The 25,210-nt window shown below is 43.3% G+C and overlaps 1 protein-coding gene across 1 annotated transcript; it reads right to left on the minus strand.

Annotated features, from left to right (window-relative positions):
* Positions 1 to 36: 36 nt before the first annotated feature.
* Positions 37 to 19,857, minus strand: slc27a1a (solute carrier family 27 member 1a). The gene is made up of 13 exons (XM_083780265.1): positions 19,379 to 19,857; positions 18,723 to 18,891; positions 15,932 to 16,326; positions 14,960 to 15,127; positions 13,390 to 13,459; positions 12,570 to 12,661; positions 11,827 to 11,936; positions 11,324 to 11,533; positions 9,594 to 9,720; positions 9,010 to 9,147; positions 7,230 to 7,394; positions 5,981 to 6,127; positions 37 to 1,327 (listed from the first exon to the last, which is right to left on the minus strand). Exons 2-13 carry the CDS (start codon positions 18,887 to 18,889, stop codon positions 1,170 to 1,172), a joined length of 1,947 nt encoding a protein of 648 aa, XP_083636391.1. The 5' UTR covers positions 18,890 to 18,891; positions 19,379 to 19,857; the 3' UTR covers positions 37 to 1,169.
* Positions 19,858 to 25,210: the final 5,353 nt, after the last annotated feature.

Consider the following 25,210-nt stretch of genomic DNA (forward strand, 5'->3'; position numbering starts at 1 on the left):
AATGTCAGATATCAGTACATTTGGAAGAGCCAAATATATTTTAAAATATTTATTTGTTACTCCCAAACACATGTGTGCCACAAGATCTAAAATTATGCTTAGTTTCATTGATCATGTACATCTACAATCTCTATCAATAAAACATGTTATTATATGTGGGGTAACAACCACAGTGTATGCAATTGCGCTTTGCAAGACAAGGGTGAAGAATCATTTAATGATTTCAACATTCTTTTGAGCTCCTATTGTTCAGGAAATTCATCATTACACACAAATGCTGTGGAACACAAGATACAAATATTCATATTCATATAAATATTCATATATAAAGGCACATACAGGAACAAGTTGCTTGTTTTTTTTGTAAACCCGTGCCAGCGCATATTGTTCAATACTTCAAACATCATTAATCAGGTTTAGTTTTTCATCAGCATGTAACAGTGCATTAAATAAACCCTTCTACAGTTAGTGTTTGACCTAGCAGGCTTGTGTATTCCACTCTTCAGCCTCAGTCATGCTAACACAGCAGTAACACCAAAACCTTAAACCAACACTCAAGTATTGCTTGAAACTACACCTAAATCCTGAGTGTAAATTTAACTCTGTACAAATGGACCCTTTCGGGTCCATTTGTATACTTGCAGTTAAATTAACACCCGAGATTCACTGTGTAGTGTGTACACGGATATAACTGTTCTGCATGCTTGCTTGCAACATACTTTAAACTAGAAAGAAAGAAAAGGCCTATTCTGTGCATGACTTTGCATGTGACTCCTTCCTGTTCCTTCTTGCCCTCAACCAGAAGACACATATTCCAATTGTAACATTACAATCCCATGGTTTCCAAAAAGATGGCGCTCTATTTTCTGTGCTGTGTGGAGCGTGAAGGATTTGAGGTGTTCAATTTGGCTAAACTACACAGAAGCGATGAAATAAAACTGTGGCAAATGCCCTCACACTATGTCTGTCATCACAGGGTGTTATTATTCATTATAAGAGGTTATCTGTAACAGTACTATGGCTGCCTTCTGAAGTAGCCCTTTCACAGGGTCCCTGAAAGGTTAAAGTCCAGGGAAGAGGTATTAAGAGAAAGAGGACGTACGCGTCTCCCCTCTTTCTCCTCCCTCGTCTGAGGCACCCTGACGGCACCGCCCAGGGGCCGGTCTATCTCATAGAGACATCCTTCCCTCCACAATAGCGTTGTGCAGCTCCTCATCCACCAGCTCATAACGCCCTGCTCTGGAGTTTAAAAAATAGATCTGGTCAGCTGTGAGGCGTGGATCATAGCCCTCCTTCTGCAACCTGGTTTTCTGGATTTTAAAGGTGCCTGGATGGAAACACATAATAATGTACATTATACATCGTTCGTATCTCCATATTCCAAGTCTTATTTATGTTCTTTCTGTAAATGAATGTCCTACATCATCATACAAGAGTGTCTGAAAGTAGTGAAAATAGTAGATCTACACGCTCACAGTGAGTCACGACGCATAGTTGTGAACATTGTAGACCGGCTATTTTCACTATTTAAAAAATATCTTTAAAATAATAAAGAAGTAATGGTTATGGTTCTGGACATACAAGATTTCCATCCGACAGCGAAAATATACTGTGTGTGTGTGTGTGTGTGTGTGTGTATGACGCGAGGAGGATCAGAGTAGTTTACCTGTAGTATCTACTTGGATCAGAGTAGTTTACCTGTAGTATCTACTTGGATCAGAGTAGTTTACCTGGAGTATCTACTTGGATCAGAGTAGTTTACCTGGAGTATCTACTTGGATCAGAGTAGTTTACCTGTAGCATCTACTTGGATCAGAGTAGTTTACCTGTAGTAATCAGAGTAGTTTACCTGTAGTATCTACTTGGATCAGAGTAGTTTACCTGTAGTAATCAGAGTAGTTTACCTGTAGTATCTACTTGGATCAGAGTAGTTTACCTGTAGTAATCAGAGTAGTTTACCTGTAGTATCTACTTGGATCAGAGTAGTTTACCTGTAGTATCTACTTGGATCAGAGTAGTTTACCTGTAGTATCTACTTGGATCAGAGTAGTTTACCTGTAGTATCTACTTGGATCAGAGTAGTTTACCTGTAGTATCTACTTGGATCAGAGTAGTTTACCTGGAGTATCTACTTGGATCAGAGTAGTTTACCTGTAGTAATCAGAGTAGTTTACCTGTAGTATCTACTTGGATCAGAGTAGTTTACCTGTAGTATCTACTTGGATCAGAGTAGTTTACCTGGAGTATCTACTTGGATCAGAGTAGTTTACCTGGAGTATCTACTTGGATCAGAGTAGTTTACCTGTAGCATCTACTTGGATCAGAGTAGTTTACCTGTAGTAATCAGAGTAGTTTACCTGTAGTATCTACTTGGATCAGAGTAGTTTACCTGTAGTAATCAGAGTAGTTTACCTGTAGTATCTACTTGGATCAGAGTAGTTTACCTGTAGTAATCAGAGTAGTTTACCTGTAGTATCTACTTGGATCAGAGTAGTTTACCTGTAGTATCTACTTGGATCAGAGTAGTTTACCTGTAGTATCTACTTGGATCAGAGTAGTTTACCTGTAGTATCTACTTGGATCAGAGTAGTTTACCTGTAGTATCTACTTGGATCAGAGTAGTTTACCTGTAGTAATCAGAGTAGTTTACCTGTAGTAATCAGAGTAGTTTACCTGTAGTAATCAGAGTAGTTTACCTGTAGCATCTACTTGGATCAGAGTAGTTTACCTGTAGTATCTACTTGGATCAGAGTAGTTTACCTGTAGTATCTACTTGGATCAGAGTAGTTTACCTGTAGTATCTACTGAGTATCTACTTGGATCAGAGTATTTTACCTGTAGTATCTACTTGGATCAGAGTAGTTTACCTGTAGTATCTACTTGGATCAGAGTACTTTACCTGTAGTATCCACTTGGATCAGAGTAGTTTACCTGTAGTAATCAGAGTAGTTTACCTGTAGTATCTACTTGGATCAGAGTAGTTTACCTGTAGTAATCAGAGTAGTTTACCTGTAGTATCTACTTGGATCAGAGTAGTTTACCTGTAGTATCTACTTGGATCAGAGTAGTTTACCTGTAGTATCTACTTGGATCAGAGTAGTTTACCTGTAGTATCTACTTGGATCAGAGTAGTTTACCTGTAGTATCTACTTGGATCAGAGTAGTTTACCTGTAGTATCTACTTGGATCAGAGTAGTTTACTTGTAGTATCTACTTGGATCAGAGTAGTTTACTTGTAGTATCTACTTGGATCAGAGTAGTTTACCTGTAGTATCTACTTGGATCAGAGTAGTTTACCTGTAGTATCTACTTGGATCATAGTAGTTTACCTGTAGTAATCAGAGTAGTTTACCTGTAGTATCTACTTGGATCAGAGTAGTTTACCTGTAGTATCTACTTGGATCAGAGTAGTTTACCTGTAGTAATCAGAGTAGTTTACCTGTAGTATCTACTTGGATCAGAGTAGTTTACCTGTAGTATCTACTTGGATCAGAGTAGTTTACCTGGAGTATCTACTTGGATCAGAGTAGTTTACCTGTAGTATCTACTGAGTATCTACTTGGATCAGAGTAGTTTACCTGTAGTATCTACTTGGATCAGAGTAGTTTACCTGTAGTAATCAGAGTAGTTTACCTGTAGTATCTACTTGGATCAGAGTAGTTTACCTGTAGTATCTACTTGGATCAGAGTAGTTTACCTGTAGTAATCAGAGTAGTTTACCTGTAGTATCTACTTGGATCAGAGTAGTTTACCTGTAGTATCTACTTGGATCAGAGTAGTTTACCTGTAGTATCTACTTGGATCAGAGTAGTTTACCTGTAGTATCTACTTGGATCAGAGTAGTTTACCTGTAGTATCTACTTGGATCAGAGTAGTTTACCTGTAGTATCTACTTGGATCAGAGTAGTTTACTTGTAGTATCTACTTGGATCAGAGTAGTTTACTTGTAGTATCTACTTGGATCAGAGTAGTTTACCTGTAGTATCTACTTGGATCAGAGTAGTTTACCTGTAGTATCTACTTGGATCAGAGTAGTTTACCTGTAGTATCTACTTGGATCAGAGTAGTTTACCTGTAGTATCTACTTGGATCAGAGTAGTTTACTTGTAGTATCTACTTGGATCAGAGTAGTTTACTTGTAGTATCTACTTGGATCAGAGTAGTTTACCTGTAGTATCTACTTGGATCAGAGTAGTTTACCTGTAGTATCTACTTGGATCAGAGTAGTTTACCTGTAGTAATCAGAGTAGTTTACCTGTAGTATCTACTTGGATCAGAGTAGTTTACCTGTAGTAATCAGAGTAGTTTACCTGTAGTATCTACTTGGATCAGAGTAGTTTACCTGTAGTATCTACTTGGATCAGAGTAGTTTACCTGTAGTAATCAGAGTAGTTTACCTGTAGTATCTACTTGGATCAGAGTAGTTTACCTGTAGTATCTACTTGGATCAGAGTAGTTTACCTGTAGTATCTACTTGGATCAGAGTAGTTTACCTGTAGTATCTACTGAGTATCTACTTGGATCAGAGTAGTTTACCTGTAGTATCTACTTGGATCAGAGTAGTTTACCTGTAGTATCTACTTGGATCAGAGTAGTTTACCTGTAGTATCTACTTGGATCAGAGTAGTTTACCTGTAGTATCTACTTGGATCAGAGTAGTTTACCTGTAGTATCTACTTGGATCAGAGTAGTTTACCTGTAGTATCTACTTGGATCAGAGTAGTTTACCTGTAGTATCTACTTGGATCAGAGTAGTTTACCTGTAGTAATCAGAGTAGTTTACCTGTAGTAATCAGAGTAGTTTACCTGTAGTAATCAGAGTAGTTTACCTGTAGCATCTACTTGGATCAGAGTAGTTTACCTGTAGTATCTACTTGGATCAGAGTAGTTTACCTGTAGTATCTACTTGGATCAGAGTAGTTTACCTGTAGTATCTACTGAGTATCTACTTGGATCAGAGTATTTTACCTGTAGTATCTACTTGGATCAGAGTAGTTTACCTGTAGTATCTACTTGGATCAGAGTACTTTACCTGTAGTATCCACTTGGATCAGAGTAGTTTACCTGTAGTATCTACTTGGATCAGAGTAGTTTACCTGTAGTAATCAGAGTAGTTTACCTGTAGTATCTACTTGGATCAGAGTAGTTTACCTGTAGTATCTACTTGGATCAGAGTAGTTTACTTGTAGTATCTACTTGGATCAGAATAGTTTACCTGTAGTATCTACTCGGATCAGAGTAGTTTACCTGTAGTATCTACTTGGATCAGAGTAGTTTACCTGTAGCATCTACTTGGATCAGAGTAGTTTACCTGTAGTATCTACTTGGATCAGAGTAGTTTACCTGTAGTAATCAGAGTAGTTTACCTGTAGTATCTACTTGGATCAGAGTAGTTTACCTGTAGTATCTACTTGGATCAGAGTAGTTTACCTGTAGTATCTACTTGGATCAGAGTAGTTTACCTGTAGTAATCAGAGTAGTTTACCTGTAGTATCTACTTGGATCAGAGTAGTTTACCTGTAGTAATCAGAGTAGTTTACCTGTAGTATCTACTTGGATCAGAGTAGTTTACCTGTAGTAATCAGAGTAGTTTACCTGTAGTATCTACTTGGATCAGAGTAGTTTACCTGTAGTAATCAGAGTAGTTTACCTGTAGTATCTACTTGGATCAGAGTAGTTTACCTGTAGTAATCAGAGTAGTTTACCTGTAGTATCTACTTGGATCAGAGTAGTTTACCTGTAGTAATCAGAGTAGTTTACCTGTAGTATCTACTTGGATCAGAGTAGTTTACCTGTAGTAATCAGAGTAGTTTACCTGTAGTATCTACTTGGATCAGAGTAGTTTACCTGTAGTAATCAGAGTAGTTTACCTGTAGTATCTACTTGGATCAGAGTAGTTTACCTGTAGTAATCAGAGTAGTTTACCTGTAGTATCTACTTGGATCAGAGTAGTTTACCTGTAGTAATCAGAGTAGTTTACCTGTAGTATCTACTTGCGGAGAGATTCGTAGAAACACTGGGCGAGCGTACGGGGGTAGGACTTGTTGAGCTCCTCGCAGGAAAGCGTCACAGTCAAAGTTCCCTGCCTCGTCAGCAATGGCGGCCATGCCTGCTTTCCCTTCCACACCTGGGTATAGGGGACATGGGATCATTTATTCATGCTAAAAAATATAATAACAATTCAATATGTTCCACAGCAATATACAACATGCCAAAGGTTTAAAACATCCCCAATAGAGCATCGCAGTCCCGCCCCCTTTCATGACGACGCCAGGCCCAGGAAATAATTCCCAATGCATTTTTCCCATAGACATTTCAAAAAGTGTTTATTTAAAGACCTTTTAAAAGCCAACTCGAGTTGACAACATACACAACATTTTGGACCAAACAAATAATTACACGAAAGATTGTGTTTGTTGTCATGATTTCTCACAACTGGAGTTGGCTTTGCACGAGGCTTAAAAGGTCTTTAAATAAATACTTTTTGAAATGTCTATGAGGAAAATTAACGGGGAATCATTTCCTGGGCCCTGGTGGTAGGGGGCGGGACTGCGACGCTCTATATCAAGGTCTGTCCAAAGACCTTGTTATTTTGCCACTCTATTCTTAACCTTTTTCGGTCCATTAATGATTCAGCATTTGAGCCACAAACCACCATTTGATGAGATTTAATCTCTCAGATCCAAAACTAGGAATATTTTGTTCTCGTTGGATACGTTTTGTCCACAGTTCCATGCTATATTGATGTGGAACCATAGAGAGATAACAGTTCAACTTATTGATGTGGAACCATAGAGAGATAACAGTTCAACTTGATGTGGAACCATAGAGAGATAACAGTTCAACTTGATGTGGAACCATAGAGAGATAACAGTTCAACTTGATGTGGAACCATAGAGAGATAACAGTTCAACTTGATGTGGAACCATAGAGACATAACAGTTCAACTTGTACATTAAATAATGCAGATGTTTAACAACGTTTAACTCTTGAGAGCGTAACATGAAACCAAATGAACCCATTTTGGTTTCATTTTACACTCTCAAGAGTTACAGGTCTATAAGGGTCCATTTGGTTACCAACTCTCCATCATTTAGCTGGGGACCACCTGGAACCCCCTCAAGGACCACTGGTTGAGAACCACTGATCTATTCTGATCCAGCACCCGTTTGAAATGTCACCTCTTGACCGCTTCTGAAAAAATGACATCAGACAAATCTAGTGGTCACCTGGCACTGTCACCCCGTAAACAGCCACATCGGTCTGGTCCAGAAGGCTGCTCAGGGTGCCCTCCACCTCGGTGGTGGAAACGTTTTCCCCTCGCCATCGGAACGTGTCTCCGCTGCGGTCGCGGAAATACATGTAGCCTAGTTCGTCCATCACCAGAACGTCACCTTGTTGGGGAAAAAGGAACACACACACGCAGAGGAAGCTGATTTTAAACCATTCTGACCTGAGATCAGATTCATACGAGGTTTCCGCCGGACACACACTGGTCTGATGAACCCATTCTGACCTGAGATCAGATTCTAAAAATGTCAGTCGCTCTTCGATTTTTCAAAAATAGCAGACCTACAAGCTCGTATCGCGCCACTCGGTGGCGCGATATGAGCTTGTAGATCTGCTATTTTTAAATAGCTAAAGCATAACATGATGCCGACACCAAAATGGGTGCCCGGTCAGAATGGGTTAAACCTCTGCATTATTGGGATGAACGGCTATTGGAAAAGTATACACGGAAATGAATGAATGTTTGCACACTCCTTCCATGTGATTGAATGCAAAGTGAGTAATCGCCCCTTCCCTTCCAAGGGAACTGCGGTTGGAGCATTAAATCATGTGCGGGCAGCCGTGTAGCGTGTTCAATCATTCCTTTTGGAATATCTACATTCTGTCCTGCTGGGTGTGCGTCACTCGTATCTCTAAAAGGAAGTAAACACGGATGATAAATCGAAGCAATAAAACAAATTAAGTTTGTAATCTTGACACAACTCAAATTGGTTACATTTCTTGAAATGACAGAAGGTTGCTTCTATTTAAAGAGACGTGCGCTGTATACTCGTAACTCATAATTCTGGCTAACCCCTTTCTTTCTATTGTTTTACTCCACTCTGACCTTCAAGAGCGAGTTAAGTCCGTTGCTCTCCCCAGGTTGGCGGAGGGTGTGTAGAGCCCAGGATCACATTAGATGATTGACACAGAGGTGAAAAATGGGTTACAAAATCGTGGGATAAAAAATAATAATATATATATATATTAAAAAAAAAGAGCGCTAACTTACCATAGGGATTGAAACATCTAGTTATATTAGCTATACTATTGTACATTATTGTACACTATGTATATTGTATTCACTAGCGTATTGTGTTAGAAATGTGTTATTTATGTAATTTTTGTTGATAGATGCTAGGTTTGAGGTCTACCTGCTATCCTGGTTAATTTGACCACTGACTCTGTTGTTGATTGACTAGGTTTCCTCCCGGTTATTTGCCGACGCTAAAGAGCATCTGCTAAATGCCTAACATTGTAGATGAATGTTAATGGTGCGTTGACACTGGCAGATATAAAAGATACAAAGCTACACAGCATATTTGAAGATAAAGTTTAAACTAGCTCAATGTTTTTGTAGCTGTTGTAGCTTTTGTGGCAGCTACAAACCAGACTTTGTATTTTATGTCGCCAGCTTCGACTGCAAATCAACGGTTTCCGTTGTCTCCTATAGCCGTGTTATGCATCTTTGAAACATCTCACATCTCGCTGCTCTCCGTGAACAGAGAGTATGTACATCTGCATCCTATGGAGGGCGGAATAAGCTGTCAGGGACCCTGGGGTACCGTACGTCCAAACTTCAGAAAAGGTAACCGAGGGTTCCGAAAGGGGCTAAACTCTGGCCAGATTTTGTTTTGCTGGTAAAAGGTTGATCTGACACAGAACAATTTGTTTAGTATATCTGGAATAGTAAGTTCCACTTTAATTGCAATCATTAATTTCGATATAAGCACAACTGACCTGATAAATATGCAGAGTCATTTTTCTTGAAGACATTGTGGGCTATCTTCTTCCTAGTAGCGTCCTGGCTCGCATAGCCATCAAAGCGGCGTAGTGGATCAGCCTGGTTAATACGACCCACTAGCAGGCCAGGCTCTCCTGCCAAAGACACAGATGAGAGCTGTTAGTAGGGCTGTCACCATTAGACAGTTTAGTTGACGATTAATTGTCACACAAAAAATTAATAAATTAGGCCTCATAATCAAAGATTGCACAGGGCAGATATGACACATAACACATAACTAATAAATTACTGACACATTTATAATAATGTCATACTTTCCAAAAAAAACAAAAACATATACAGCTGATCTGAAATGTATGAACATTATTTTACATGGAAACGATTATGACGATTATGCGAAATAATTGCGATTTTCTCAAATAATTGCGACTAGTAGGCGCTCACGTAACAATTGTGACAGGCCTAGCAATGAGATGGTTTCAGAAGACCAAACAAGGATCCTATTAAGACGGGAACATCTCATTTAGATATATTACATCAGGGATAAAAGAGTGTGTGTTTATGGGAAGCGGTCAGTTACCGGGGCGACATGTCACACAGAGACCGTGGCCATCTCGCACCAGCTCCATGCTCTCCTCGTCCACCTTGACCAGACGGATAGGGTACACGTTGGGCAGGATCCGGCTGTTGAACCCGCAGGCTCCAACCTGGTGACAGACAGACAGAAAGAACCTCAGACAGACAGACAGACAGAAAGAACCAGGCTCCAACCTGGTGACAGACAGACAGGAAGAACCTGCTCAACCCGAATACAGTCAGAATACTGTACCAGGCTCCAACCTGGTGACAGACAGGAAGAACCTGCTCAACCTGAATACAGTCAAATACAGGCTCCAACCTGGTGACAGACAGGAAGAACCTGCTCAGTCTGAATACAGTCTGAATACAGTCTGAATACAGGCTCCAACCTGGTGACAGACAGGAAGAACCTGCTCAGTCTGAATACAGTCTGAATACAGTCTGAATACAGTCTGAATACAGTCTGAATACAGGCTCCAACCTGGTGACAGACAGAGAGAACCTGCTCAACCCGAATACAGTCAAATACTGTACCTGTATGTGAAAACCGAACAGTAAACAAGCAATGGGTGCAAAGTAAATAATGAAAAGATAATATGGTGACACAGCCCGAGGGTCCCTGAATCAGTGGACATTTATTTAAAGAAATCTTTGAGACATCTTTTTAGCATTGCTTTGACTTTTACATGGCTGCAATATTCTCTTCACGCTTTATTTGTTCTTTTACATTATTATAATTTTGAATGCATTGATTTTTATGTATTCATCTCTTCACGCTTTATTTGTTCTTTTACATTATTATAATTTTGAATGCATTGATTTTTATGTATTCATCTCTGCATTTTGAACTTAAGCACATTGAACTGCACTTGCTGTATGAATTGTGCTATGAATAAAAAGCTTGATTTATTGATTGATTGATGCAACTACATTTACGCAATACTGTACAATTTTGATACATTTCCTTTAATTGATTATTTCATGTTTTTGATACTTTTTAATATTTGATACAAATATTATACTTTTTACTAAGGATGTCCTGATACACTTTTTTTGGTTTCCAAACCGATTCCGATCCAACAATTTCTGTGTTAGCCGATACCGAATACAAGAGTGCTTAAAAATAATCTACTCAAGTTGCTACACATCGAACAGGACAGTGACCTTCCCAATACTTAGACGTGCAGCAATAAAGTGTAAAATACTCTCTGTAACTTAAGTTCACTTCAAACAAATAGGTAGGCAGCACAATTTAAGCAGCTGTACAGCAGTGATTCTCAACCTTTTTAAACCAAGTACCACCTCAGAAAATATGTCTACAAGTACCACCATTCATGTTAAGACTTCCTGCCTACCCCATATTCAGCTACATCACACAGGAGGCAGATTTATTCCTCATAAGAATTTATTTTTCACAGACACACACACACACACACACACACACACACACACGTGAAGTGAAGTAAAACATTTTACTTCACTATAATTATTTTACAGCTTTAGTTACTTTACAGATTTAGATTTTCATTATAAAAACATACATTCAAGCACCTATTTTATACTTGCTATTTGAAAATAGCAGATCGACAAGCTCACAGCGTGTCACTTCACGCTGCGTTGTGATCTTGTACATCTGCAATTTTTGGACATCTTGAATAAAGTTTGAGAACTACTGATTTAGAAGGCATTCTTTTGTACATTTTGATGCCAATAATGTGGTCATCCACTGACCTTGCCGTCCATGTTGGCGATGCTACAGTTGCACTCGGTCGCTCCGTAGAACTCGCCGACCTGGGCCACGCCAAAGCGCTCCGTGAAGGCCTCCCACACACTGGGGCGTAGACCGTTCCCTACGGCCAGGCGAACGCGGTGGGCCTTTTCTGACGGCCGCACCGGCTGGGACAGGAGGTAGCGACAGATTTCCCCAATGTACTGCACGACCTATAGGAGGAAACAGAATAACCTGAGGCTTTTAATCTCGGCAGTTCTTACACCAATTTACATGTTTGGTCATCTATTTGTCTGCGCAATTTTAATACAACATATCTTTTCTATGAACCGTTCTGTGTCCCAAAAACTTTCAGGAAATTGAAAAGGTTCACAGCTCGTCACACTTGCATGACACTTTCATAATCATGAGACAAAGTACAGGGCATTCATTTATGAAGAAAAAAAGAAATATGGGAGATAAAAAGATATACTGCTCAACACCGACAATATATTTAACGCCTTACTGTGCAGTTGTACTTGGTGCAGTCTTCCCAGAAGCGGCTAGCGGAGAACTTCTTCTTCACAACCACGGTGAGGCCATTGATCAGACACTGACCTACGCCCATGATATTACCTGAACAGGACAAAGCATGGACTTTGGATATCTTCCCTTACAAATGTAATCTATCTATCTAACATGAAGCATCATACGCCCTGCAGCATGATGCTTCATGTTAGGAAGATAGAAAGAAACAGTCTACCGTTGATTTGCAGTCGAAGCTGGCGACATAACATACAAAGTCTGGTTTGTAGCTGCCACAAAAGCTACAACAGCTACAAAAACATTGAGCTAGTTTAAACTTTATCTTCAAATATGCTGTGTAGCTTTGTATCTTTTATATCTGCCAGTGTCAACGCACCATTAACATTCATCTACAACTTTAGGCATTTAGCAGATGCTCTTTAGCATCGGGAAATAACCGGGAGGAAACCTAGTCAATCAACAACAGAGTCAGTGGTCAAATTAACCAGGATAGCAGGTAGACCTCAAACCTAGCATCCATCAACAAAAATTACATAAATAACACATTTCTAACACAATACGCTAGTGAATACAATATAGTACAATAGTATAGCTAATAGAACTAGATGTTTCAATCCCTATGGTAAGTTAGCGCTCTTGAAGGTCAGAGTGGAGTAAAACCATAGAAAGAAAGAAAATAGTATTAGACTTAGTCAGACTAGACTTATATGCAGACTACTGTACCTGCTGAGTGATAGAGGGGCAGGCAGTTGTAGATGACGTCGTTAGAACGCATGCGGAAGGCATAATACCCAAAAGAAGCAATTCTGAAATAGCTGTGGGTGAGATGGACATGTGAGGTATTATAATCTCCTCAGTGATCTTTCCAGGAGCCAAACAAACCCCACACAGCGAGCGAACCCTTCCAATGAGAATTACCCTTCCAACCCTATATCCTTCACCATAAAACAATAGCAAAGATAGCTCATCTACAAGCTTACAATGCGTTGTATCGAGACACGCCGTGAGCTTGTGAATTGGCTATTTTAGCTTTTTCTGAATTGTTTTTAATGTAACATTTTTGAACGTTTGCCTGAAATAGGGACACCAGGATTAACACATTAAAACCGGGTAAGCATGTACCGGTTTGCCAAATTAGATTTTTGCAGATATACAAGCCCACAGCGCAGTACGAACATCTGTTTATTAACTTTATTTACTTATTGAATCTTGAAAGAGTGTGAGAACTACTGATTTAGAAGGCATTTGTAGAATCGTCCTCAGATCTTAACCCATTCTGACCGGGCACCCATTTTGGTGTCAGCATCATGTTATGCTTTAGCTATTTAAAAATAGCAGATCTACAAGCTCGTATCGCGCCACCGAGTGGCGCGATACGAGCTTGTAGGTCTGCTATTTTTTGAAAAATCGAAGAATGACTGACATTTTTAGAATCTGATCTCAGGTCAGAATGGGTTAATCAGACCAGTGTGTGTCCAGTGGAAACCTCGTATGAATCTGATCTCAGGTCAGAATGGGTAAAATAATGGGTTTGTGAGCTTACCGACTGTGTACCACAATAGCAGCTTTGGGAAGTCCTGTGGTGCCTGAAGTGTAAATGTAAAACAGGCGATCTGTAGAAGGAAACAAGGTGTAAATCACTGAACGTGATGAGATCACTTTGTACCCAACATCTGGATCTGGGTCATTTACTGTTCCCAATAAGGACAAACACAGTATGTACGTACTGTACATCATCTCCAGTACTGTAACACATTTTGGACACATCCAGAGTGTCAGGCAAAATAATCTTTGGCGCCCAGTAATGATACAATGTTTTTGTGAATAAAATGAATGATGCCTTGGCATTGGAAAAGACTTGTCTGCTTACATAACTAAGCTGAAGCAGATAATATGCCGTAGTTAATAATAATAATAATTTGTGATTCAGAGAGCACACAAACAGGTCTATCCAGGTCTACCACAGAAAAAAGGTCAAGAACTATTCTGATTTCTGAATACTAAATGACTAATAATAATAACCCTGCTTAGTTTATCACAAGTTAGACAACCACTAGAGAGAATTCCTGTGGTTATCCGACTTCTTCTAAAAGAAGAATGAGAAGAATTTCAGTGTGGCATTCTGCCAGACGAGTTCTAGGCGCACCACCGAGATGGAATCACTCAGCAGTCACTCAGCACCGTGGCTAAACGTCCGAAGAATAGATCATGGACATAATGCAGACATGAATGTGTGTGAAAGTGTGAACCATAGTCATACTGTATATCTGGCATAAGTATAGAGGACATTTCTGGCCAAATTGTGCAGCCCCAGTGTGGGTGTACTGAACATGCCACCCACTCTAGTAGCACCTAGACTAGACATTTTCTCCTGCAGGAAACCCTGAGATTCCTTCCATTCTTTGTGCAATAAAACCAAAATAGCATATTATGTGTAAATAAAAGGTTAGCACTTTAAATAATACAGACAAATCATGGTGAATGTTTGAATATGATAAAAGTTGGGACTATTTGAAAATATACAATCAGAGATTGTGTCTTGGGGGGAGTACAAAAACAAAGTGTAAATGTGTCGGCTGTCACGATCATGACATTTAGCTGACGATTAATTGTCACTCAAATAATTGTGACTGATGATTTCATTGTGTTTTTGGCATTGGCAACATTGCACTTGTAAATAAAATTACATTTCTTCAGTCTTTGTATACAAAAGTGAAAGGCAGATATGACAAATAACTTAAATATACAAAGAAACTGCTGACGATGACTGGTACCAATGAAATGAAAATAAATAAACAAAACAAGCCATATACAAATCTCTACTTTCAAAGATAGCAAATATTGCTGCTCTAACATCTCATAATGCGTCGAATAATTACATGTTAGTGTAGTATATGTAGTATGTAGTAGATTTGAAAAAGAAAAGAGCATGGACAGTGAGTCATGACATGGAAATAGTGATGAAAATATGCCATTTCTATGACATATGACATTTCATCTCTCTGTTTTCTAGAGATGAATGGATAATATGATTCTAACGATGAAAAATGATTGTGCTTTATAATTGCAATCAGGCGATTGTGTAATAACTGCGACAGGCCTACTACACTCACCATTGAAGCCTTTGGGGAGAAGGCAAGGAGGAGGGGGAAGTCTAGAGGCAGAAGCTAATATGGGGTCCAGGGGTTGGGCACCAAGAGACCCCAGAAGCACAGTACTGAGCTCTCCTGAACAAAAGCATACCATGGACTGGCTCAGGGACGAACTCACCTCCAACATGGCTGACAATCCGTAAAAAGGGTGATATAGAGACAAGAAGAGAGGGCATTGGTTAATTCAGCTGCATCGCTGTAGTAGACACTGGGAGGTTTACTATAATGTACTGCACATTGGGCACAATGGAAATGAAATGGGTAAACAGACTGGATTCAATTCATTTTTATACTAGCCTTTCATTGTTGATTTTGGGTTGCAGACAATGTAAATGTAATATTGGAGGCGAATCTTTAACATATTAGTCAAGAAGACAGTATGCTGCCACAGAAGATTGACTGATGTCATAGGCAAAAAAAATACAATAACTGCTACAATGTACCTAGAGAATATGACACCGTAGGAATGCCAGAATGTTAACCCATTCTGACCGGGCACCCATTTTGGTGTCAGCATCATGTTATGCTTTAGCTATTTAAAAATAGCAGATCTACAAGCTCATATCGCGCCACCGAGTGGCGCGATACGAGCTTGTAGGTCTGCTATTTTTTTTAAATCGAAGAGCGACTGACATTTTTAGAATCTGATCTCAGGTCAGAATGGGTTCATCAGACCAGTGTGTGTCCGGCGGAAACCTCGTATGAATCTGATCTCAGGTCAGAATGTTAATCTAAGACATTGTGATGTCATGGACTACACAGAGGGAAAATGGGTCACATACCATGACAAAGTCACAATGTTGCCAACGTACAGTGTGAGACAGGCAGAATGCTGACGGTGGACAGTGGAACACCTCATGGGACACAATACTGACTACAGAATGCATGTGACGGACACAAACAGAATGCGCTAAATATTTTTGCCTTGCTTACCCTCAGCGAGCTCTGCCCCAAACACGATGCCCCGGGACCCCGACACGCCAATGCAGTGCAGGAGCGCGTCGCGGCGGAGGTTGAAGTTGATGAGGGCAGCCTCGATGCCCACCTTGGCCAGCCCCAGCCAGAGGGCCACCAGCAGGGGCCTGCTCTCCATGAAGATCGCCACCACGTCGCCGGACGTCCATCCCTGAGCCTTTGCCCACTGGGCCACCGTGTTGGACTGCTGGTCCAGCTGGGTGAAGGTCCACGTCTCGCCGGTGGCCTCGTAGATCAGGGCCGCTTTGTCCGGGTGGAGCTTCACGGTCTCGGCGAAGATGGAAGGAATGTTGCTGGCGCGACGCATGTGGCTCCACAATGCCAGCTTCACTCGCATGAGCACATAGAGGCCACTAGATGTGGTTACAGGAAAAGGACACATTTACATTACATTACATTACACATAGAGGCCACTGGATGTGGTTACAGGAAAAGGACACATTTACATTCCAGAGAACCACAAGCGTGATTAATTATAGGTTTATTGTTACACCTTGTGGCAGGGAGGGGTGAACAACAACAACCACCTCTTCTGGATCTACCAGGTGACTCATACACACACAATTTCAATTTCAATTCAAAGGGCTTTATTGGCATGAGAAAACATACGTTTACATTGCCAAAGCCAAAGCATGAAGAACAATACAACAATACAGCAATACAATCAAAACGAAAATGATGTACATTTGAAGGTCAGAATCTTCAATAGATCAAATTCTATGTACCCAGGTCACTCGGTGCAGGTATAGTGCAGGAATATACACAATAATTAGTCTTTAGGGTGGTTGTGTTCCATTTGATATCCTTCTCCTATCACAGCAACTCACAAATCTTGCTGCTGTGTTTGCACATTGTTGTACTTCGCCCAGCAGATATGGGAGTTTTTTGTCATTGGTCATGTTTTCAAAATCTCTGTGTGTGGTTGTAATCTGTGGGAAGTATGTGTCTCTGATGTCTTGGTACAATGGACAGATGGTTAGGAAGTGTAGCTCGGTTTCCACTTCATTTTGTGTGCAGTGGGTGCATAATCTGTCTTCTCTCGGGATACAGGTCTGCCTATGACGGCCTTTCTCGATCGCGAGACTGTGCTCACTGAGTCTGTACCTAGTTAAGATTTTTCTTTGTTTTGGGTCGGTCACGGTGCTCAGGTATTCTGCCACTGTGTATTCTCTGTTTAGGGCCAGATAGCATTCTAGTTTACTCTGCTTTTGTGTTGCTTCTTTCCAATGTGTCAGATAGTTTTCCTTTTGCTGTTTTATAATTTGGTTTAGTCCAATGGGTTTTCTATCTCGTGGCTCTGTTTGTGTTTGTGCCCGGAGTTCCAGGGCCAGCTGGCTGAGGGGGCATCTCTCTAGAGTTTCACTGTGTGTGAGTGCCTTGTTATGGAGTGCATCTAGGTCACTTTCTTTTAGGTGGTTGTAGAACTTAAGTGCTCTCTTTTTTATTTTGATTATGAGTGGGTATCGTCCTAATTCTGCCCTGCATGCATTATTTGGTGTTTTTCGCTGGGTACGGAGAATGGATTTGCAGAGTTCTGCGTGTTCGTTTGGTGTTTATCCAGATCTCGCAACCATAGAGGGAAATTGGTTCTATCACAGAGTCCAGTATTTTAAGCCAGGTTTTAATTGGGATGTCTATTTTGATGTTTCTTTTGATGGCATAGAATGCCCTTCTTGCCTTGTCTCTCAGGTCCTTTACAGCTTGGTTGTAGTTCCCTGTGCTGCTGATGTTTAGGCCAAGGTAGGTATAGTTTATTGTTTGTATTTAGGAACAATTGGTGGTTTTGGCGGCTGGGCCTTTTTTGAAATATCATGATTTTAGTCTTAGTTAGGTTCACTGTCAGGGCCCATGTCTCTCTCCACACACACACACACACACACACACACACACACACACACACACACACACACACACACACACACACACACACACACACACACACACACACACACACACACACACACACACACACACACACACACACACACACACACACACACACACACACACACACACACACACACACACACACACACACACACACACACACACAGGAAAGTAGCTCTCGAGCTTTGTTGTTTTAACTTTTTGACAGATATAATGTACAAATATGTTTATGCATATATGCATTTTTGTCAATTACAATGTAATTCAATCAATCAATCAGATTGGGTTATTGAGGTGGTCAAAAACAAGCATTATTAACCATTATTGGCAGTGCAGTGATTCTCAAATTGGGGGGTCTGGATCCCCCAGGGTTCATTGAGGAAGTTAAAGTTCTGTAACTCTGAGGAGTGTACAAACGGACGCTACGGCTTCGTTTGGTTGCATTTTTACATTTCCCAGATTTAGGATTGAATAGATTATTACGTTTACCCAGACATGGAAAATGATATCAAATGTGGGTCCTAAGCCTCATGCATAATCAAACTGGGGGGTCCTTGATCTTAACCCATTCTGACCGGGCACCCATTTTGGTGTCAGCATCATGTAATGCTTTAGCTATTGAAAAATAGCAGATCTACAAGCTCATATCGCGCCACCGAGTGGCGCGATACGAGCTTGTAGGTCTGCTATTTTTGAAAAAAATCGAAGAACGACTGACATTTTTAGAATCTGATCTCAGGTCAGAATGGGTTCATCAGACCAGCGTGTGTCCAGTGGAAACCTCGTATGAATCTGATGTCAGAATAGGTTAAGACAGTTTGAGAAGCACTGCCTTGTGGTACATCATAATATGAAAGCTTACTTCAGGTCTCTCTTGGCAGTGCGCAGCGCGATGTAGAAGTACCTCCAACCACTCGTACCCAGGTAGACCCCGAGGCCTGCTGCCAGGCTCCAGGACCAGGGCACCCCGAAGAGCCGCAGCAGCCCCAGTGACCCCAGAGAGACGGAGGCACTCGCCACATTGCGCATTCCTGATGGAAATGAGATAAAGAGAGGACTTTAATAACGTAGAATGAATATACTAGGCTTTATGGGTTTATAATATATATATATAAACATCATCAGGTACATTTGATATTGTACATTTATTTATAAGTACATTAACCAATTATATAAAATATAATGCATATTATTAGCCTATATCAAAACATTTGAACACAAACTGTGTTTGCAGTGCATGCACACTAGTCTACACAGTAAAACACTCCGTCCTAAGTTAGGTAACTCAGAGCTTGTACAATCTGTACAAAACAACAGTAACCAAATGGACCCCTGCGGGGCTACACCCCGAGATAAATAACAGAGGATTTAATTGTGTGGGACAGATTATCCCCAAACACTCGCATTTAAGCAGCCTATAATATGGATGTCATGCCAGGTCATTGTATTCATTCATTGCACTGACTGTACTGCGTAAAATCTAAAATGCAAGCAAATGTACTGTAGACAACAACTTACCTATTCAACAGCGGACCAGAGCGATTTCACCTTTCACCTACTAACCCCGTCTAAAAAATATTGTAATTGAGTTCACGTCCACAGTCAAGCCTAAGGTAACCCGTTCTGCCGGTTGGTTGCAGTTAATGAGAACAATACGAATACACTGACTGAACCTTTAAAAAAAAAAACAATCTAATGTTTGATCACAACAGTTTCAATAGTTGCAGTGTTGCAATAGTTTGTTCACAGTTCAGTGGTAATGCACTATGTCTAGTCAACGCGGTTGAACTTGGATTGTAAACAGCTTCCATGCGAGGGGAATTGACAACGTAACAAACAATACAGAGCAACCCCTCGATGTCCAGCTGTTCAAATATTCCAAAAAACAGAGAGAAAATAATTTCGAACGAGAGCAAAATGTGCTCGAAGTCGAAATCCACCCGGAATCTGCAAATGGAACGAATCCGGCTATCCTCTGTACTCCATGTTGAATGGTACCCGACCCGTTACAACCAACTGGAGGCTGGAGCACCGCCCACATCGGGGTTGTGTCTAGTCAGCGAGCGTAGCCATTGGATGCGGTTAATGCTCGTCAAAGCTGTTGCTCATTTCGATTGGACAGTCGATATTTTCCCCGCCCCTGTTTCTTTTTTTGGTCGTTTCTGCCATTGCACAGTGAGTGAATGCACTTTGCAGATGCTGGATGGGTATTACTAAATGCTGCTTATGAAATGTACCAAATCTGTCTGTAACCTATACTCCAGACAGTACATTCAATGCAATAAATAGTACGCGAACCTTACCTCACATAGATGTGATTACAAAATAATGAAAGTCTATTTTAGCATCATATTTGTTCTGCAACATGTTTTGCTGTAATTATAATACAGTTAAGTTAGGCATCTGTGAGTTTACTGAGTTTGGTTTATATTGCTTCCTGCAGACTGAAGGCCTGCCTATGAGATATTGCACATTTTGCACAGGACTCAGGAGCTGTCTCATCTTATAGAGGTCCCCTCCCACACACACACACACACACACACACACACACACACACACACACACACACACACACACACCTTAACAAACATTAATTTAATTTAATTGTAGACATTACATTTACTTTGACTCGATTCCACAGATAAACACGTGTTAATTTAATTTGTGGAAATAGCCAAACTACAAGCTCACAGTGACTCGCACTTTTGCCCTGCGTCTTTCTTGTGTAATATTTGACAATTTGGACAATTTGGAATAAAAAAGGTCTAATTAAATTGTCACTTCAAAAATGTGCAGATAACCTGTAGACCACCTGATGACCTCTCCTCCAGGCCAAGGCATCCATTAGAAATGGTCTGGATTATATTGAATGAATGAATGAATGAATGAATGAGTTTAAACTTTATTTCGAACATTATTTGAAGTCAAATACATAAAAAAAAAACACAAAAACGAAAGAGAAAATACTCTTAACAATGTCCGAAAGGGAGTAGGGTGAAGTGTTAAACTTATTAGGCCCCTACCCCCCTGGGTTTTTTTACCTATTCGCATCTTTGATGTATTTACAAACTGAACTCCCTGGGCAACCACTAACCAGTGACCTCCAGGAAAGTCTGGATGGCAACCGAGGAAGGTCGGTGACGCTGGAGAGACAGCTGACCTCCAGGAAAGTCTGGCAGGGCAACAGGGGTTAGCAACCTCTGTTGCAGCACTCGCAAGAGGGCACCACGCAAGAGGGCACCACGCAGAGGGCACCACGCAGAGGGCACCACGCAGAGGGCACCACGCAGAGGGCACCACGCAGAGGGCACCACGCAGAGGTGCACCACGCAGAGGGCACCACGCAGAGGGCACCACGCAGAGGGCACCACGCAGAGGGCACCACGCAGAGGGCACCACGCAGAGGGCACCACGCAGAGGGCACCACGCAGAGGGCACCACGCAGAGGTGCACCACGCAGAGGGCACCACGCAGAGGGCACCACGCAGAGGGCACCACGCAGAGGGCACCACGCAGAGGGCACCACGCAGAGGGCACCGCGCAGAGGGCACCACGCAGAGGGCACCACGCAGAGGGCACCACGCAGAGGGCACCACGCAGAGGGCACCACGCAGAGGGCACCACGCAGAGGGCACCACGCAGAGGTGCACCACGCAGAGGGCACCACGCAGAGGGCACCACGCAGAGGGCACCACGCAGAGGTGCACCACGCAGAGGGCACCACGCAGAGGGCACCACGCAGAGGGCACCACGCAGAGGGCACCACGCAGAGGGCACCGCGCAGAGGGCACCGCGCAGAGGGCACCGCGCAGAGGGCACCACGCAGAGGGCACCACGCAGAGGGCACCACGCAGAGGGCACCACGCAGAGGGCACCACGCAGAGGGCACCACGCAGAGGGCACCACGCAGAGGTGCACCACGCAGAGGGCACCACGCAGAGGGCACCACGCAGAGGGCACCACGCAGAGGGCACCGCGCAGAGGGCACCGCGCAGAGGGCACCGCGCAGAGGGCACCACGCAGAGGGCACCACGCAGAGGGCACCACGCAGAGGGCACCACGCAGAGGGCACCACGCAGAGGGCACCACGCAGAGGGCACCACGCAGAGGGCACCACGCAGAGGGCACCACGCAGAGGGCACCACGCAGAGGTGCACCACGCAGAGGGCACCACGCAGAGGGCACCACGCAGAGGGCACCACGCAGAGGGCACCACGCAGAGGGCACCGCGCAGAGGGCACCGCGCAGAGGGCACCACGCAGAGGGCACCACGCAGAGGGCACCACGCAGAGGGCACCACGCAGAGGGCACCACGCAGAGGGCACCACGCAGAGGGCACCACGCAGAGGGCACCACGCAGAGGTGCACCACGCAGAGGGCACCACGCAGAGGGCACCACGCAGAGGGCACCACGCAGAGGGCACCACGCAGAGGGCACCACGCAGAGGGCACCGCGCAGAGGGCACCACGCAGAGGGCACCACGCAGAGGGCACCACGCAGAGGGCACCACGCAGAGGGCACCACGCAGAGGGCACCACGCAGAGGGCACCACGCAGAGGGCACCACGCAGAGGTGCACCACGCAGAGGGCACCACGCAGAGGGCACCACGCAGAGGGCACCACGCAGAGGGCACCGCGCAGAGGGCAACGCGCAGAGGGCACCACGCAGAGGGCACCACGCAGAGGGCACCACGCAGAGGGCACCGCGCAGAGGGCACCACGCAGAGGGCAACACGCAGAGGGCACCACGCAGAGGGCACCGTGCAGAGGGCACCACGCAGAGGGCACCACGCAGAGGGCACCACGCAGAGGGCACCACGCAGAGGGCACCATGCAGAGGGCACCACGCAGAGGGCACCACGCAGAGGGCACCATGCAGAGGGCACCACGCAGAGGGCACCACGCAGAGGGCACCACGCAGAGGGCACCACGCAGAGGGCACCACGCAGAGGGCACCACGCAGAGGGCACCACGCAGAGGGCAACACGCACGCTACAGACCGTACAAATGAGCAATACCCCAGAGTCTCCCGAGAGGAGGAGGGGAGGAAGAGAGACTCGATAGGACAGATTCAACGACAACAACTATGACAGTGACACAGACGCAGAGAAGGCTCCCTTGACTCAAATACACCAGAGTAAGGCCAAGTGTGGACAAGGACGGACACATTGCACACCGCACAGACGAACAGTCTGGCTGTCTGGTGAGACGTAGGAGGACAAGTATGCAGGAGGCAAACCACATAGTCCTAGAGACCTCCCAGTGCCTGATGTCCCCCAAGAACTCACAAGGCAGAGAGAGGAGAAAGGACAGTGGGCGGGTCCGCAGGGGGTGTGCCCTGGGCACGGCGTTGGCTGGGCTGTGGTCAGCACTGGTTTGCGTGTGTCTGCCCTGAAACTGGGAGGTTGGGGTTCGATCCCTGGGTCAGCATCAAGTGTTGGATTGGGGGTCAGATCAACTACAATGATTCCCAGGCGCATCACGGCTGTGGCTCACCGCTCCAAAGAGATGGGTCAAAAGCGGAGAACAAATTTAAACCTTTTGGATTGTTTGTTATTTTGCCCCCAGGACAATTTAATACATATCCTTTTGTTTTCCAATGGAAATATCCTAAAAGAACTGGGTCGTATTATAATCGGAGACTATTTGACATTCAATGTCAAGCACCTGCCATTTTGAAATTGGTGGACTGGACGATGTTGTCGTGCTCTGCCACCTGTGTGTTTGTCTTTCTTTCCACTTCGGCCACTCCCACATTCCATTCCATCTCACAGCCCTGACACACAGGTCTCCACTCCCGCATCAGCCCCAAACAGCACCATGCCACACCTTAAATCAACTTACTGCCTATAAAACTGGACTCATTTCACACACACACACACACACACACACACACACACACACACACACACACACACACACACACACACACACACACACACACACACACACACACACACACACACACACACACACACACACACACACACACACATCATGTACACTGTCAGTACATACTGTACATTGTCGTTCATGTGAACTGCGGCTGCCTTGAAGTTTCTGGTTCGTTGTTTTATTCTGAAGGGTTTTGTATTCATGCACTTCCTGACTGCTGCTTTCTACTAACATTTGGTTGTAAGCTTGAATTCTTCTCCATTAATAAATGCGTTAATGTGGAAAGGCCGGCCAACGGCACGAGGCGGCTCCACTAAGTAGACAGGTCCAGTCCACCAGTACATCTTTGGGTATTTCTTTTACCCAGTTGACAGTGCAAGCCGACAACAAACAAAAAAGAAATAACACTGGCCAAAACAACGTTCCAAAAATAGGAAAGATAAATTAAATGAACACTGAGAAAACAACAAACAGGAACTTAAGAATACTACTGACAGGCTATGCCTTCCATGAGGCCCTGGCAGCTCTCCCCTGACGTTCTCCTGGCTAGCCTCAAGTCAAACTGAACATCTGCTCACCAGCAGTAAATTAAACATCTACTGATGCCCAAACTGGGACATATTAGTGTTGTAAACCTGGAATCGTTGGGTGTTTCTATGGGTCTTGCAACATACACCCTCCTCTAGGCGACCCGACCAAGGCTGATCAGACCCCGGCCTGTGTCCAAGTGGCATGCAACGGCCCCCACTGTTTCTAAGAGACTAAGAGACAGTCAATAGTGAAGACTAAGAGACTAAGACTAAGAGACAGTCAATAGGGAAGACTAAGAGACTAAGACTAAGAGACAGTCTAAGACTAAGAGACAGTCAATAGGGAAGACTAAGAGACAGTCAATAGGGAAGACTAAGAGACTAAGACTAAGAGACAGTCAATAGGGAAGACTAAGAGACAGTCAATAGGGAAGACTAAGAGACTAAGACTAAGAGACAGTCAATAGGGAAGACTAAGAGACTAAGACTAAGAGACAGTCAATAGGGAAGACTAAGAGACTAAGACTAAGAGACAGTCAATAGGGAAGACTAAGAGACTAAGACTAAGAGACAGTCAATAGGGAAGACTAAGAGACTAAGACTAAGAGACAGTCAATAGTGAAGACTAAGAGACTAAGACTAAGAGACAGTCAATAGGGAAGACAACCTGCAGGCGCTGTGGGCCTCGGAGGCTGATTTTGTCTGTCCAAGTATGGAAATAGCGTTTGTTGACCACCAAGTGTCACTGTTGCACAGCCTAACACACACACACACACACACACACACACACACACACACACACACACACACACACACACACGCACGCACGCACGCACAGGCCAGGGAGGAGGACATGTACAGTACAGTACAGTACAGTACAGTACAGTACAGTACAGTACAGTACAGTACAGTACAGTACAGTAC

The sequence above is a fragment of the Protomyctophum parallelum genome, assembly GCF_964188405.1.
Source record: "Protomyctophum parallelum genome assembly, chromosome: 13".
In the NCBI taxonomy this organism is placed as follows: Eukaryota; Metazoa; Chordata; class Actinopteri; order Myctophiformes; family Myctophidae; genus Protomyctophum; species Protomyctophum parallelum.

What these genes read in the sequence shown, in the direction of transcription:
- slc27a1a (XM_083780265.1), bottom strand. Translation starts at nt 18,889, where the DNA reads ATGCGCAATGTGGCGAGTGCCTCCGTCTCTCTGGGGTCACTGGGGCTG. An exon ending in CTGTGTGACATGTCGCCCCG is followed by an intron (nt 9,148 to 9,593) that starts GTAACTGACCGC and finishes TGTCTTTGGCAG; the next exon opens with GAGAGCCTGGCCTGCTAGTG. An exon ending in TGACTCTGCATATTTATCAG is followed by an intron (nt 7,395 to 9,009) that starts GTCAGTTGTGCT and finishes TTCCCCAACAAG; the next exon opens with GTGACGTTCTGGTGATGGAC.